This window comes from Triticum dicoccoides, chromosome 2B, assembly GCF_002162155.2.
Source record: "Triticum dicoccoides isolate Atlit2015 ecotype Zavitan chromosome 2B, WEW_v2.0, whole genome shotgun sequence".
Classification (NCBI taxonomy): domain Eukaryota; kingdom Viridiplantae; phylum Streptophyta; class Magnoliopsida; order Poales; family Poaceae; genus Triticum; species Triticum dicoccoides.
Genome location: NC_041383.1, coordinates 720,737,813 through 720,755,289, shown reverse-complemented (window position 1 = coordinate 720,755,289; position 17,477 = coordinate 720,737,813). Strand labels below are relative to the sequence as shown.

The 17,477-nt window shown below is 46.3% G+C and overlaps 1 protein-coding gene across 1 annotated transcript; it reads right to left on the bottom strand.

The window, feature by feature from the left end:
• Positions 1–1,784: 1,784 nt before the first annotated feature.
• LOC119365848 (organic cation/carnitine transporter 4-like) lies at positions 1,785–4,438 on the bottom strand. The gene is made up of 3 exons (XM_037631495.1): positions 3,913–4,438; positions 2,487–3,312; positions 1,785–2,405 (listed from the first exon to the last, which is right to left on the bottom strand). The coding sequence occupies exons 1-3, from the start codon at positions 4,286–4,288 to the stop codon at positions 2,054–2,056; spliced, it is 1,554 nt and encodes a 517-aa protein (XP_037487392.1). The 5' UTR covers positions 4,289–4,438; the 3' UTR covers positions 1,785–2,053.
• Between the last annotated feature and the right edge of the window lie 13,039 nt (positions 4,439–17,477).

Here is a 17,477-nt window from a genome sequence, read left to right as displayed (position 1 = left end):
TCCCTTTGTTAATCGGTATGTTACTTGCCCGAGATTCGATCGTCGGTATCCCAATACCTTGTTCAATCTCGTTACCGGCAAGTCACTTTACTCGTACCGTAATGCATGATCCCGTGACCAGACACTTGGTCACTTTGAGCTCATTATGATGATGCATTACTGAGTGGGCCCAGAGATACCTCTCCGTCATACGGAGTGACAAATCCCAGTCTCGATCCGTGTCAACCCAACAGACACTTTCGGAGATACCCGTAGTATACCTTTATAGTCACCCAGTTACGTTGTGACGTTTGGTACACCCAAAGCACTCCTACGGTGTCCGGGAGTTACACGATCTCATGGTCTAAGGAAAAGATACTTGACATTGGAAAAGCTCTAGCAAACGAACTACACGATCTTGTGCTATGCTTAGGATTGGGTCTTGTCCATCACATCATTCTTCTAATGATGTGATCCCGTTATCAATGACATCCAATGTCCATAGTCAGGAAACCATGACTATAACGAGCTAGTCAACTAGAGGCTCACTAGGGACATATTATGGTCTATGTATTCACACATGTATTACGATTTCCGGATAACACAATTATAGCATGAATAAAAGACAATTATCATGAACAAGAAAATATAATAATAATCCTTTTATTATAGCCTCTAGGGCATATTTCCAACAAGTTGAAGTATCAACCCTACTGGATAGTTATTGTTTGGCTTCGGGACAGAGGATAAATCAAGAAAAGTCCTCCATTTTTTGATTGTGGCCCATGAGTCCGCATACCTATCAGAAGTAGGGGTTTTTTTCATACTTCACTGGGAGCACACGACGTCCTTCACCTATGACATTCAACGGTGTGACTCTGGTAAGAGCTTTTGCCACAAGAACGCGTGCCCGGCCCCTTACATAATCGCCTTCATAGAAAAACCTTGGCGCCAACTGAACCTCTTTGTCACGGCCAATGCGACGAGCTAACTGATCCACTATACCCGCATCACGGTACATATCTAGGATCCCATGAATCTGAGCCAAAACGTACATGCCATAGAACACCACCAAAGTAGGGTCTGTTTTTCCATCATAGTCCTCCGCGAGTAATCCCATACCTCGGAACAACCAGGGGCCGCCATGGACGACCTTCTTCCGGTCATTAACACAAAACATCTGGAAGACAAAAAGATTGTCTCCTGCCTCTCTATACTTTGGAACATGAGCCAGCCCCCAGATCGATTTGAGCGTCTCGAACATCGCTGATGAACTAATTAAAGGGACGAGTTGTGTTCAACCTGCCAATCACGAGCCATCTTGCATCTGCCTCACATTTCTTCATTTCCTCCTCCCCCACGATCACATCGTCCAGTTCGTTATCGTCCAAGTGCTACAACATCTCTTCGAGGTTCTTCCCGCTCTAGCCCCCCGAAGACGACGATCCTGCCGGCGCCGCCATCTTGGGTACAGATCAGATCCTCCTCTCCATAGCCCGGCCAGCAGCAGTCACGAGAGACTGCACCGGTGGCTAGGTTCGGTGGCCGGTAAACTCGCAGCCGTGATGGAGTCGCCGCCTGAGGAGAGAAACCCTAAACGAGAGGGTACGTTACACATGACTACATGAGGTTTTTTTTTAGATTCGGCAACCTTTATTAAACAATAATCCACTCTCCAGAAAAATTTCCTCTGTAACTAGCCCGAGCAAGCCCATGCGCTGCCACATTACCTTCCCGAGCACAATGAACAACAGTCGCCCTGCCGAACGCAGTCAATAACTTTCGACAGTCATGAGTAACAACCAAATTGACGGAGGGAGTATTTTTTTCCAACAAACAAATTAACTAGTACAGGAGGTTGTTAACACTATAAAAGAAGACCCAAAAGAATGGCATACACAGACACACAAAACTAGAAACATACTACATGTAGAAACATTCAACTGAATTCCTAAAAACTAAGCTACACATTAGCACAAAGCCAAATAACAATTCGTTCAAGCATGTGCCAATCGCTCTTGTGTGCAACATCCCCGTGCTAACATCTTTAAGTCACGATAATTACAAAAGCTAGTCAAATTTCGGAGTTCCCCGATATAACTTCTTCTTCACTTGTAGGTGCCCTCTCCCCTTTCTCCAGCCCGAACATGGTGTCGTACAAGGGCTTGTTCATAGTCTCTGGGAGGCAGATCACAAGCAGCCCACCAATGATGCCAAACACGCCGAACACCGCGAATGGCACTTGCTCCCCAAGCACCACCACCAAGGGCGCCAGTATGGCGCCCATCTGCGATGCCTGTGCTGTACATCCCATCGCCGCGGTACGTACAGCTGTTGGGAACAACTCTGCAGTGTATACGACCAACAGGCTGTATGTCGCTGCCATTCCAAAGATTCCTACCATCCCGCATGCCATCCTCACCACCCTACAATGACACGCAATTGTGTGCGGTTAAACCAAACCTCACCCTGTCATGCACATGCAAAATCAAGAAGGGTTCAATTACCTCAAGGCACCGACACCGGCAATAAGACTGGCAGATGTGCAAAAAGTGCCGCTGAGAATCATCGAGCCAATAGCGAGTGGTTTCCGGCCAAAACGTTGGAGGAGCACCGTAGTAAGCAGGAACCCGGGCATCTCAGCGAGACAGTTAGCAACCACGCTGATGTAAAGGTTAAGCTTTAGGTTGACCACATTGAGGCTCAGCCCAAAGTACACTGCGGAGCAAAGGAAGCTGATGATCACCGAGAGCACGAGCCTGCCCCGCGTTGCCCGCGATCGAAACACATCCAAGATCGTCGACGACGACTCCTCAACCTTCTTGTTGAGGTCATCTTCATCATCGAGCTTGAGGGTGACACCATCTGGGATGCTTCGGCCATTAGTGGATGCAATGTTTCGTAGAATCCGCATCGCGTCGTCGGTGCGCCGCCGCACAAGGTACCAACGCGGGGACTCGGATACGAACGGCATGACGACGAGCGCGAAGACAAGGGATGGCATGGAAGTGACGACGTAGAGCAAGCGCCAGGATGACTGGCACATCGCGGCTATGCCGGCAAGGGCTGCGATGCCTCCGGAGAAGAAGTAGCAAGTGGACATGCCGGTGACCCCACGATAGGTTGGGCCTATCGGCTCCGTGGCGAGGACGAAGGCACAAAGGCAAACGCTTCCGGCGCTAAATCCTGTGAGAAGGCGCAAGGCCATGTAGACCCAATAATTGGGGGAGAGCGCGGTGAGGAGGCCGAAGATGGCATTGAGAAAGCACACCACGTGTAGTGTCCCCTTCCGACCCATAAAAGAGTCTGACAGATGCCCAAAAACGCCGGCGCCTGCAACACGCAAACAATATAATGAACAACTACATGAAACAAAAATGACAACATAAAAAAAGCTGTTGGATTGAACCAGGTTTTGTGTTGTAATCCAGTTGATAACTTACTTACTCCAGCAATTTCCTCTAACTTAACTTATGTGAATAACATGTGGGCCAACTAACATGTCAGCCACTGCCAAGTCACCTACCGACGGAACTTTCCTGTTTTTTTCCTCTAAAAATGGCGTTCATAGTATAAGCCACTGAGCAGACTATGAGTGGTTGATTTGATTGTGCAGTAATTGCGAACACAACTTGCTAATCTAAAAAAAAGGAAACACTGCTGGATGACAGTAAATGCAACATTTTACCTGCTTATACTACTACGTTACGGCTGACAGATTCCGCTGCAGTTGAGTAGAAAAATATGCAGCGAGAGTCCAACAAGGGATGAGGTAAAATACAACAAGAGGTGTACAACGCTTGTGATGTAGTAAGCGGCTAGAGAGCAATCACGGATCGCCATCAGGACGGCTAGATAGGATAGACGAACCATCGAGACGGACGGTGGAGCCGTTCAACCGATGGGAGCAGAGCAGAGGGGTGACGTACTCACCGATCATGCAGCCGGCGAAGAACAAGGCCTGGACGAGGCCGACCTTGTAGCGCTCGCCGCAGACGAGGCCCCACTCGGCCACGGTCGACGAGCCGCTCCCCTGCTCCCACTCCCACCCGGCCGCGGCGCCGGCGCAGCGGTCGCCGCACCGCCCGTCCCCCGCGGGGCACCACATGGCCGGCTCGCGGTCGGCGAAGATCATCACCATGGTGTGCATCGCCTCCAGCGTCCACGCCGCCGTCACCAGCAGGAAGTGCCACAGCTGCCACCTCCCGAACTCCCCCGCGTGCAACGCCAGCGCGTCGTCGATGCTCAAGCGCTCGCCGCCGCCACCGCCGCTGGCGGAGGCGGGGAGGAGCGCCTCGGTGGTCGACATGGCCGCGCGTACGTCGCGGAGCGAGCGTGGTGCTGGCAGTACTCTGGTTTACTTGGCTCGGCGCTCGTCGTTAGCTAGCAGCCACGACGCGTGCTACTTGTAGCCGCGTAGGCGGAGCGAGGCAGCTGCCCTACACAGGAGTCAACTGTGGCGCGGTCTCGGTCATCGCGTGTATCGTGCGATCAAATAAAAGGCCAAATATTCATCCGTATCGGCGACTGAGTTGGTTATGCTAGCTGCACAGATTGACTCGCTGCGAGTACACTCTAAATAAACAAGGTGTAGGCATCACGACACCAGTGGCGTTTTGGCAGGACCCGGACTATGTATGGGGGAACCATGGCTAGGCAGGAACATCTAACCAATTTTCATTTTATATATGCCACCAGCTAGTGTTTTCTCTGGACAGCCATTGTTCGTGAATGAAGCATTTATACCTAGTAATACTAGATCGAAGAAGCAGTTAACTTCTCCCTCATCCAGATCGGCCATCTGCTGCAACGCGGTCCAGCCTGGTGCCGGTTGCTGCCATGGCAGCCGTCAGATCCACTGTGCGTAGTATTAAGGAAGCATGTCTGCCCGATCCAAGATGCGTCAGCAAAATCGCCAAGCTGAAAGATGGAGGATGAAGGGGATGCAGGAGCGACATAACCGTTTCCCAGGAATGGATTCTTGATGGAGGGGATTGCAGAGGGATCCAAATTATGGTTGTGTTTTTACCTTAATATGTAAAGAATGGAAGATGGGTAAGCCGTTGGATACTCAATCATAAGAGCAACTCTACCAGAGTTGCCGTATCATCAGTTGTCACAACGCATAGGGAGCCCTCCATATACGTTTGGAGACCGGCAGGCGGCACGCAAACTCAATGTTGTCGTATCCCAGCCTTCCAACCAAATTACAACAGTGTTGGAGGCCAAAAAATCTGGCCATTAACTTGGTTGTTTGTCGGTACCTCTCTAGGGCTATGTTAACCTAAAACAAACCGATGCTCAAATTGATGAGAATGCTCTAAGTAATACGAATGTGGGAATCAAAAAGCAACAATATTGCTTATGTATTGGTCAATGGTGACACCGCTAGGAGGATTGTGTTTCGCTTGCTCCAAACAACCCGACTAATGATTGCACATCTCTTGAATTGTACCTCATCGGTTGTGAGAGATTTGAGGGAAAGATGTGTTCTCCGCGCGAGATGATGTTTGAAACGCTCCTCGATGCACTTCCAATACTTTGCACTCGTTTGATCTTTCCCGGTGACCTCATCGAGAGAGATATCTTCCCATGCCATGACAAGAGCAATATACTCGTTGAGCTTGAACTTTGCTCCCCGAATTGCAACCTTCCTCCATGAGTCAGAGGGTTCAAATTGATCAAATTTCATATACTGGCGGAACGCATGATCAAAAAGCGAGAATGATGCACCCTCGAGATCGACATCATTTGTCCTAGAATCACCCATCATACTATCAAGAAATGGTTCACCATTTAGGCTAATTTCCCCAAATCACAAATCATCGTAAAATCACAACCATTGCACATTTGCCAACAATTTTCCATGATTACCTCACACTCAAAATAGAAGGAAAATGATGGCATTTTTTACCCATCGTCGTTTCTGGTCTGACGTAGAAACGGGGAGGATCCCTTGTTTCTCATGCCATAGGGACACACCGAGGAGGGGCTACACCGTGACCCTTCCATGTTTTATTCTTCGTCACGATTGGGGGAGGCCATTGCCTAGACGCGGAGGCATATATGGTCTGCCACCTCTATGCTGGACTCTTTATCAGCAGGGTGGATGATACGTCTCCAACGTATCTATAATTTTTGATTGTTCCATGCTATTATATTACCTGTTTTGGATGCTTATGGGCTTTATTTTACATATTTATATCATTTTTGGGACTAACCTACTAACCGGAGGCCCAGCCCATATTGCTGTTTTTTTGCCTATTTCAGTATTTCGAAGAAAAGGAATATCAAACGGAGTCCAAACGGAATGAAACCTTCGGGAGCGTTATTTTTGGAACAAATATGATCCGGAGAGCCTGGAGTGCAAGTCAAGAAAGCTCCGAGGGCCCCACGAGATAGGAGGCCCCCCCTGTAGGGCGCGCCCCCTGTCTCGTGGGCCCCTCGGGCATCCACCGATGTACTTCTTCCTCCTATATATACCTACGGACCCCGAAAACATCCAGGGGCACCACGAAACACAATTTCCACCACTGTAACCTTCTGTATCCGCGAGATCCCATCTTGGAGCCTTCGCCGACACTCTGCCAGAGGGGGAATCGACCACGGAGGGCCTCTACATCAAGATCCTTGCCCCTCCTATGAGTTGTGAGTAGTTTACCACAGACCTACGGGTCCATAGTTATTAGCTAGATGGCTCCTTCTCTCTTTTTGGATCTCAATACAATGATCTCCCCCTCTCTTGTGGAGATCTATTCGATGTAATGTCTTTTTGCGGTGTGTTTGTCAAGATCCGATGAATTGTGAGTTTATGTTCAGATTTATCTATGGTTATTAATTGAATCTTCTCTGAATTCTTTTATGTATGATTGAATTATCTTTGCAAGTCTCTTCGAATTATCGGTTTGGTTTGGCCTACTAGATTGATTTTTCTTGCCATGGGAGAAGTGCTTAGCTTTGGGTTCAATCTTGCGGTGTTCTTACCCAGTGACAGAAAGGTTTGCAAGACACGTATTGTATTGTTGCCATCGAGGATAACAAGATGGGGTTTATATCATATTGCATGAGTTTATCCCTCTACATCATATCATCTTGCTTAAAGCGTTACTCCGTTCTTATGAACTTAATACTCTAGATGCATGCTGGATAGCGGTCGATGTGTGGAGTAATAGTAGTAGATGCAGGCAGGAGTCGGTCTACTTGTTTTGGATGTGATGCCTATATACATGATCATGCCTAGATAACGTCATAATTATTCGCTTTTCTATCAATTGCTTGACAGTAATTTGTTCACCCACCGTAATACTTATGCTCTCGAGAGAAGCCTCTAGTGAAACCTATGGCCCCCGGGTCTATCTCTTATCATATTTGCTTTCAATCTACTTTTATTTGCATCTTTACTTTTCTTGCATCTATATCATAAAATACCAAAAATATATCTATCTTATCATACTATCTTTATTAGATCTCACTTTTGCAAGTGGCCGTGAAGGGATTGACAACCCCTTTATTCCGTTGGTTGCGAGTTCTCAGTTTGTTTGTGTAGGTGCGTGGCACTTTTGAGGAGCCTCCTACTGGATTGATACCTTGGTTCTCAAAAACTGAGGGAAATACTTACGCTACACTTGCTGCATCACCCTCTCCTCTTCGGGGAAAACCAACGCTAGCTCAAGACATAGCAAGAAGGATTTCTAGCGCCATTGCCGGGGAGGTCTTCGCTCAAGTCAAGACATACCAAGTACCCATCACAAACTCATCTCCCTCACATTTACATTATTTGCCATTTGCCTCTCGTTTTCCTCTTCCCCACTTCACCCTTGCCGTTTTATTCGCCCTCTCTTTCCCAATCTCCTCCTCTCTTTTCTTTCGCCTTTTTCTCATTTGACTTTTTGCTTGCTCGTTTGTTAGTTCATTCACCTTGTCACTATGACTAGTCTCTTATCTTCTCCGTTATCTCCCAAGAGTGAAGTTTTAAATTTTAAGCAAAGGAAGATATATCCTTAGTTTAGATATATCCTTAATACCACTACCGGAGGGAATTTCTTGGGTAGCCATACTTTTGATTCTTACAATGCCTTAATAGATTTATTTGGCTCACCACCTCCTTTGATTAATGGAACTATGTTAACCTTGGAGCATGTTATGCAAAGACTTGAAATTATTGAGAATAAAGTTGCTACCATTGAATCAATTGAAAATCTTGATAAAAAGATCCACAATCAAATTACCTAATATGGATCTAAGGTAGGAACGACTTTGAAAAATATTAAAGAAAAAGAACCCATAGTTAACAAGAGAATAAATCTAGATTCCACAAGAATCGATAAACTTGAGGGTATCATTACCAATTTGGGAACCTCTTTTTCTTCCATTCAAAACACTCCAAGTTCGTCTACTAAAAAACCTAAGCTTACTTATGTTCCTAAGAGTAAGGATGAATCATCTAGTAAGGAAACTGCGGATCTTAAATCTATAAGTGTTCATCCCAATCTTTTTGCCATCATTAAGGAACCATTTGCTATGAATGAATTTTTCGATCTTGTGCCTAAGAGTTTGATAATTACTAGAAAGAAAGAAATTTCTAAGAAAGATAGATGCCTCATTGAAGAATTTCCCGCCAAAGATGGCACTCGTTAGATCTATCCTTGCTTTTATGCCTAGCTAAGGGCGTTAAACGATAGCGCTAGTTGGGAGGCAACCCAATTTTCTTTATGTTCTTTGTTTTTGTTCCTGTTTAGTGTTAAATTTTATTTCTACTTTCTGTTTAGATGTGTTTTTATCTTTTGTTTAGTGTTTGTGCCAAGTAGAACCTATAGGATAAACTATGATGATGGTTGATTTGATTCTGCTGAAAAACAGAAACTTTGCGCTCACGAGAAAAAATTCAATAAATCACAGAAAAGAACCTTTGCATTGATTCTTTTTTCTTCTGATCAATAAACAAATTATCCAGTACGTCTTATTTTGGTAGGATTTTTAGAGTTCCAGAAGTTTGCGTTAGTTACAGATTGCTACAGACTGTTCTGTTTTTGACAGATTCTGTTTTTCGTGTGTTGTTTGCTTATTTCAATGCATCTATGGCTAATAAATTAGTTTATAAACCATAAGGAAGTTGGAATACAGTAGGTCTAACACCAAAATAAATAAAGAATGAGTTCATTGCAGTAACTTATGTGGTGGTTTTGTTTTCTTTCACTAACGGAGCTTATAAGATTTCCTGTTGAGTTTTGTGTTGTGAAGTTTTCAAGTTTTGGGTAAAGCTTTTATGGACTATGGAATAAAGAGTGGCAAGAGCCTAAGCTTGGGGATGCTTATGGCACCCCAAGATATTCAATAATAGCCAAAAGCCTAACCTTAGGGATGCCCCGGGAAGGTATCCCCTCTTCGTCTTCATTCATTGGTAACTTTACTTGGAGCTATATTTTTATTCGCTACATGATATGTGTTTTCCTTGGAGCGTCGTGTATTATATTGGTATTTGCTTGTTAGTTTACCACAATCATACTTGCTGTAACACACCTTTTCGGGGAAGCCTATTTGATTAGAATTTGCTAGAATACTCTATGTGCTTCACTTATATCTTTTGAGCTTGATAGTTTTTGCTCTAGTGCTTCACTTATATCTTTTAGAGCATGGTGGTGGATTAATTTTATAGAAATTGCTAGTCTCTCATGCTTCACTTATATTATTTTGAGAGTCTTTTAGAACAGCATGGTATTTGCTATGGTTTTAATTTGGTCCTAGAATGATGAGCATCCAAGTTGGGTATAATAAAAACTATCATAGAAAGTGAATTGGATGCTATGATCAATTTGATGCTTGATAATTGTTTTGAGATATGGAGGTAGTAATATTAAAGTCATGCTAGTTGGGTGTTTATGGATTTAAAGAATGCTTGAGTTGAAGTTTGTGATTCCCGTAGCATGCACGTATGATGAACCGCTTTGTGATGAAGTTCGAGCACAATTTTATTTATTGATTGTCTTCCTTATGAGTGGCAGTCGGGGATGAGCGATGGTCTTTTCATACCAATCTATCCCTCTAGGAGCATGCATGTAGTGCTTTAGTTTTTGATTACTTCTAAATTTTTACAACAAGTATATGAGTTCTTTTGATTAATGTTGAGTCCATGGATTATACGCACTCCTTTCACCCTCCATTATTGCTAGCCTTTCTTGTATCGTGCAACTTTCGCCGGTACCATACACCCACCATACTCCTTCCTCAAAACAGCCACCATACCTACCTATTATGGCATTTCCATAGCCATTCCAAGATATATTGCCCTGCAACTTTCCACCGTTCCGTTCATATGACACACATTACTTTTGTCATATTGCTTTTTGCATGAACATGTAGTTGACATTGTATTTGTGGCAAAGCCACCGTTCATAATTCTTTCATACATGTCACTCTTGATTCATTGCATATCCCGGTATACCGCCAGAGGCATTCATATAGAGTCATATTTTGTTCTAAGTATCGAGTTGTAATTGTTGAGTTGTAAAAAATAAAAGTGTGATGATCATCATTATTAGAGCATTGTCCCAGTGAGGAAAGGATGATGGAGACTATGATTCCCGCATAAGTCGGGATGAGACTCCGGACGAAATAAAAAAAAGAGGCCAAAAAAAAGGCCCAAATAAAAAAATGAGAGAAAAAGAGAGAAGGGACAATGCTACTATCCTTTTACCACACTTGTGCTTCAAAGTAGCACCATGATCTTCATGATAGAGAGTCTCATATGTTGTCACTTTCATTTACTAGTGGGAATTTTTCATTATAGAACTTGGCTTGTATATTCCAATGATGGGCTTCCTCAAAATGCCCTAGGTCTTCGTGAGCAAGCAAGTTGGATGCACCCCACTAGTTTTGTTTTGTTGAGCTTTCATATATTTATAGCTCTAGTGCATCCGTTGCATGGCAATCCCTACTCACTCACATTGATATCTATTAATGGGCATCTCCATAGCCCGTTAATACGCCTAGTTGATGTCAGACTATCTTCTCCTTTTTGTCTTCTCCACAACCACTGTTCTATTCCACATATAGTGCTATGTCCATGGCTCACGCTCATGTATTGCGTGAAAGTTGTAAAAGTTTGAGATTATTAAAGTATGAAACAATTGCTTGGCTCTTCATCGGGGGTGTGCATGATTAAATACTTTGTGTGATGAAGATAGAGCTTAGCCAGACTATATGATTTTGTAGGGATAACTTTCTTTTGGCCATGCTATTTTGAGAAGACATGATTACTTGCTTAGTATGCTTGAAGTATTTCTATTTCTTATATCAATATGAACTTTTATTTTGTATTACTTGGATCTGAACATTCATGCTACAATGAAAGAAAATTACATTATGAATTATGCTAGGTAGAATTCCACATGAAAAATTCTCTTTTTACCATTTACCTACTCGAGGACGAGCAGGAATTAAGCTTGGGGGTGCTTGATATGTCTCCAACGTATCTATAATTTTTGATTGTTCCATGCTATTATATTACCTGTTTTGGATGCTTATGGGCTTTATTTTATATATTTATATCATTTTTGGGACTAACCTACTAACCGGAGGCCCAGCCCATATTGTTGTTTTTTTGCCTATTTCAGTATTTCAAAGAAAAGGAATATCAAACGGAGTCCAAACGGAATGAAACCTTCGGGAGCGTTATTTTTGGAACAAATCTGATCCGGAGAGCCTGGAGTGCAAGTCAAGAAAGCTCTGAGGGCCCCATGAGATAGGAGGGCGCCCCCTCGTAAGGCGCGCCCCCTGTCTCGTGGGCCCCTCGGGCGTCCACTGATGAAGCTATGTACCTAGGGTAGGGTCATGGACCTGTCCAAACTACCCTACCCAAGGACATCTCTAGAAGAAACCACTTGTCAATCGAGAAGTGTTCCACTCGACTGACTCGAAGACACTCGACCATAAAGCCAACCACTCGACCATGAAGCCAACCACTCGACAGCCAGGAGATCTAAAGTCACTCTGCACGCAAACGGTCGGTCATTAAGTAGCTTTTATGGTCATCATAGCACTTTATGTATAGCGTTACCAGTAACGCCCGATCTCAATGTATCTTAAACCTTGCATAACTGAGGGCCGGAGGGGTCTGGCGGACTCTATATAAGCCACCCCCCTCCTCAGTGTAAAGGGTTCGCACCCCTGTAACTCATACGCATATAATCCAGTCGACCGCCTCCGGGCTCCGGGACGTAGGGCCGTTACTTTCTCCGAGAAGGGCCTGAATTCGTAAATCCCTTGCGTATACAACTACTCCATAGCTAGGATCTTAACTCTCCATACCTACCCCCCTACACTACTGTCAGACTTAGAACCACGACAGTTGGCGCCCACCGTGGGGCTGGTGTCTTAGCGACTTACTGGAGAAGTTGCAATTTTTCCCGATCTCCTTCATCATGGTTTTAGGCGGAGTTTTGGTTGAGGGCCGCGAGATCCGTCTCGGCGTGCTCACGTTCATCGCCGACAACTCTGCTTGGCTTCAGGAGGCTCCACTCGACATCGACGCGCTCCCAGTCCACGGAGCGACGCACTTTTGCGCGTGTGTTCGTGGCGTCCTCCTGCGGCAGCCGTCGACCCAGTATCGGTCGGTCTTTGTGTCGTCCTCCCCCCTGTTTCCCGCTGGCGCAAGCCCTCCGGTCGGTCGAGGCTTCAGTGGTGGGTGAGGCATGCTGTGGGTCGCCAGTCGGCCGCCCCTCAAGTCGCGGCAATCGAGCCCGACGAATCTCTCTACGGCTTGTTCGATCTTTCGACTGGCTCCGCAGAGACTGCATCCGAGTGCGACAGCAGTGATCCAGCGGTGGAGGTTCTGATGGTCGATGGACCATGCGGTCCTCCCAGTTTTCCCAGCGCCGACGGAGGCAACGGCGGAGGCGATCCGTCGCATGCCCATGAGGAGTATCTCCCCGAGCCCCTCACTTCACTGCAAAGGGAAGAACTTCGTCGCCGGAACATGGATGCCCTTCATACTCCTATCGTTGGAGAAACTCCCGAGGCTCGTACCTTAGAGGACGCGTGCTTGGCCAACTTGGTTGAGCGCGCTCGACTGGAGAACCTCCAGCAAGCACTCGACGAGCGTGCGCGACAACGAGTTCCGGATTCCAGTCGACGTCAACTCTTTCCACAACCGACTCAGGTATATCGAACTCCGAATCAGAATTTAGCAGCTGTGGCCCGTATAGCAGAGTCAATTCAGCCTTCCCAGTCAGAGGTTGGCAGAGGCTTGTTGCAGATCAGAGATTTACTCCGGGCAGCAGAAGATCAAAATTCAGCTGTATCGCAGTCGCGGAATAGGATTCACAACAAATCCGTAGCTGCAAATACAGTCCAGTCGGCTCATAGCCCCAGATCGCCCCCGAGGCGTGAGGGACGTGGAGACCGGCATGATCAGTACAAGAACCGTGAGCAGTATGATCACCGAATCGATCGCGATGATCGACGTTCAGTGCCCACCCCTCCCCCAAGAGGTGGATCGTACGCGCCTCGACAACAGGATGATAGACGCCATCACAGTGTTGGGCGAAGGATTCCAGTCGACCCCAGAGAACCAGGATTTGATGCGAGATCCATTATCGTTCAAGGTTTGGTCGATAGGAACAGAGCTCACAGAGAGGGTCACGACAGAGATGTACCCACCAGCAGCAGAGTGCACGTCTAAGGACCAGAGTGTTTCAGCAGAGCCATCAGGGCCGCGGTGATTCCTCCCAACTTCAGGTTGGCGACTGGAGTCAGTAAATTCACTGGTGAGTCCAAGCCTGATACTTGGCTTGAAGACTACCGAGTGGCTATTCAGATTGGCGGCGGCAATGATGAGGTGGCCATGAAACATCTGCCTCTTATGTTGGAGGGCTCGGCCAGAGCATGGTTGAATCAGTTAGCACCCAGCAGCATTTACACTTGGGAAGATCTTGCCCGAGTGTTTGTCAGAACGTTTGAAGGAACTTGCAAGCGGCCAGCAGGACTGACAGAGCTGCAATCTTGTGTGCAGAAGTCGAATGAAACTTTGAGAGATTACATCCAGAGATGGATCACATTGCATCACACGGTAGAGAATATATCTGATCACCAGGCAATGCGTGCCTTCAAGGAAGGCGTTAAGTACAGAGAGCTAAACCTGAAATTTGGTCGAACCGGAGACATGTCTCTGAGTCGAATGATGGAGATAGCCACCAAGTATGCAAATGGTGAAGAAGAGGATCGGCTCCGGAGTGGCAAGCACAAGTCAGTCGCCCACGAAACCGGAGGAGGGAACTCCAGTCGGAAGCAGAAGCGGAAAGCCGAGCCAGCTGCTCCTGGAGAAGCCTTGGCCGTGACTCAAGGAAAGTTTAAAGGGAAGCCCAAAGGGTCTTGGAACCCTAAGAAGGTAAAAGACAAGGAAGGAAATGACGTGATGGATTTGCCGTGCCACATCCACACGAAAAAAGATGAGGAGGGTAAATTCATTTACCCGAAACATACCACTCGACAGTGTCGGCTCTTGATCCAGCAATTCCAGGGGAAACAACCCAAAGATAAGGAAAAGGAGTCGGACAAAGTTGAGGACAAAGAGGATAGTGATGATGGATATCCCGAGGTCAATTCCACCTTGATGATTTTTGCTGACGTTGAAAGCAAAAGTCGATTGAAACTTATCAATCGAGAAGTGAATATGGTTGCTCCGGCGACACCCAGTTATCTGAAATGGTCTCAGACTGTCATCACATTCGACCAGTCTGATCACCCGACACACATAGCCACCCCTGGGAGGCAAGCTCTGGTGGTTTACCCAGTCGTCGAAGGCACTCGTTTGACTAAAGTTTTGATGGATGGTGGTAGTAGCATGAACATACTATACGCAGAGACGTTGAAGGGGATGGGCATTCCGATGTCCAGACTCAGTACCAGCAACATGAGTTTCTATGGAGTCATTCCTGGAAAGAAGGCTGCATCACTCGGTCAGATTGTTCTTGATGTGGTTTTCGGCGATTCCAAAAATTACCGCAAAGAAAAGTTGACATTTGAAGTTGTGGATTTCCAGAGTGCCTATCATGCTATTTTGGGCAGGCCAGCTTATGCACGTTTTATGGCTCGACCATGTTACATGTATCTCAAATTGAAGATGCCTGGCCCCAAAGGTGTGATCACCATCACTGGCAATCGGAAGAAGGCAGAAGAGTGCTTTCAGAAAGGCTCAAAGATCGTCGATGCTCAGATGGCAGCGGAAGAATGGCAGGAATACCAGAAAACTGCAGACTCGAGTGATTTGTTGCGAGCCAAGAAGCCCGCTACGGAATCAGCGTTTCAATCATCTGGTGAGATAAAACCAATTCACATTCACCCGACCGACCCCAGTGTTGCTCCGACTCATATCTCTACAACGCTCGACTCCAAATAGGAAGAAGCGCTCATCTAGTTCCTCCGTGAGAACCGGGACATCTTCGCATGGAAACCTTCTGACATGCCGGGTGTTCCCAGGGGGCTGGCTGAGCACCGTCTACGAGTTGACTCAAAAGTGAAACCGGTTAAAAACATCTTCGATGGTCCGCCGTCCAGAAAAGAAAGGCCATTGGCGAGGAGGTGGCTCGGCTCTTAGCAGCAGAGTTTATCCGAGAAATTTATCACTCTGAGTGGCTCGCCAATGTTGTCATGGTCCCCAAGAAGGACAAGTTACTTTGCATGTGCATTGACTTTAAACATATCAATCGGGCCTGCCCGAAAGATCATTTTCCTCTCCCCCGCATCGATCAAATAGTCGACTCGACTGCGGGATGTGAGCGCCTGTCTTTCTTAGACGCCTATTCCGGGTACCATCAGATCCGTCTGTATTGACCCGATCAGATCAAAACAACTTTCATCACCCCATTCGGGTGCTTCTATTATGTCACCATGCCATTTGGCCTCAAGAATGCCGGGGCCACATTCATGAGGATGATTCAGAAGTGTTTGCTCACTCAAATCTGTCGGAATGTGGAAGCATACATGGATGATATTGTGGTCAAGTCACGGAAAGGTTCCGACCTCCTGACTGATCTTGTAGAGACATTTGCCAACCTCAGGAGGTATGATATCAAGCTTAATCCATCAAAGTGCACATTCGGAGTTCCTGGTGGAAAGTTACTCGGTTTCTCATTTCCGAACGAGGAATCGACGCCAATCCAGAAAAAATCGGTATTATACTCCGAATGAAACGTCCTGTACGTGTGCACGATGTCCAGAAGCTTACTGGTTGCTTGGCCGCTTTAAGTCGATTCATCTCTCGTCTTGGTGAAAAGGCATTGCCTCTTTACCGACTGATGAAGAAGTCGGACAAGTTCGAGTGGACTCCTGAAGCTGATGCAGCGTTTGCAGAACTAAAAAGCCTGCTTTCCACCCAGCCGGTGCTTGCTGCCCCGATCAGCAAAGAGCCTTTGCTGCTTTACATTGCAGCCACAGGACAAGTCGTCAGTACAGTACTTACGATCGAGCGGGAAGAAGAAGGAAAAGCCTTTAAAATTCAGCGCCCAGTGTATTATATTTCTGAAGTTTTGACCCCATCAAAGCAAAGATACCCTCATTATCAGAAGCTTGTATATGGGATTTATATGACCACGAAGAAGGTTGCTCATTACTTCTCTGACCATTCCATTACAGTCGTCAGCGATGCTCCATTGTCAGAGATTTTGCACAACAGAGATGCAACCGGTCGAGTGGCAAAATGGGAGATTGAACTCCTTCCCCTAGATATCAGGTTTGAGGAAAAGAAAGCCATCGAGTCCCAAGCAATAGCGGATTTCATCACCGAGTGGACCGAATAACAACTGCCGACCCAAGTTCACTCGGAGCACCGGACCATGTTCTTTGATGGTTCTAAGATGCTGAATGGATCCGGTGCTGGGGTAGTGTTGGTTTCCCCCCGAGGAGATAAGCTCAGATATGTGCTCCAGATTCACTTTGATTCCTCCAATAACGAAGCAGAATACTAAGCACTTTTGTATGGGTTGCGTATGGCCATTTCACTCAGCGTCCGTCGCCTCATGGTCTATGGCGACTCTGATTTGGTTGTTAACCAAGTGATGAAGGAGTGGGACGTCAGAAGCCCAGCCATGACTGGTTACTGCAATGCAGTGAGAAAGCTAGAGACGAAATTCAAGGGGTTAGAGCTTCATCATATACCCTGACTGAAAAATCAAGTAGCTGATGATTTGGCAAAAATAGGTTCCAAGAGAGAAGCCATTCCCAGTAATGTGTTTTTGGAACACATCCACACACCATCAGTTCAAGAGGATCCTTTCACCGAAGAAGCCCCGCAGCCTAAAAGTGTCACAGATCCGACTGAAGTTGAGGTCCCAGCTATGGTCGACCTGATCATGGAAGTTTTGGTTATCACTCCCGAATGGACGGTGCCGTACATCACGTATATCCTAAGGAAAGAACTCCCAGAGAATGAAGAAGAGGCTCGGCAGATCGCCCGTCGATCCAAGGCCTTTACTGTGATAAGGGGACAGTTGTACAGGGAAAGC

Bases quoted from the DNA above. Each gene is read 5' to 3' on its own strand.
- LOC119365848 (XM_037631495.1), bottom strand. From the start codon at position 4,288: ATGTCGACCACCGAGGCGCTCCTCCCCGCCTCCGCCAGCGGCGGTGGC. The intron at 3,313-3,912 runs GTGAGTACGTCA...TGCGTGTTGCAG, and splicing joins CTTCGCCGGCTGCATGATCG to GCGCCGGCGTTTTTGGGCAT. The intron at 2,406-2,486 runs GTAATTGAACCC...GTGTCATTGTAG, and splicing joins GCCGGTGTCGGTGCCTTGAG to GGTGGTGAGGATGGCATGCG.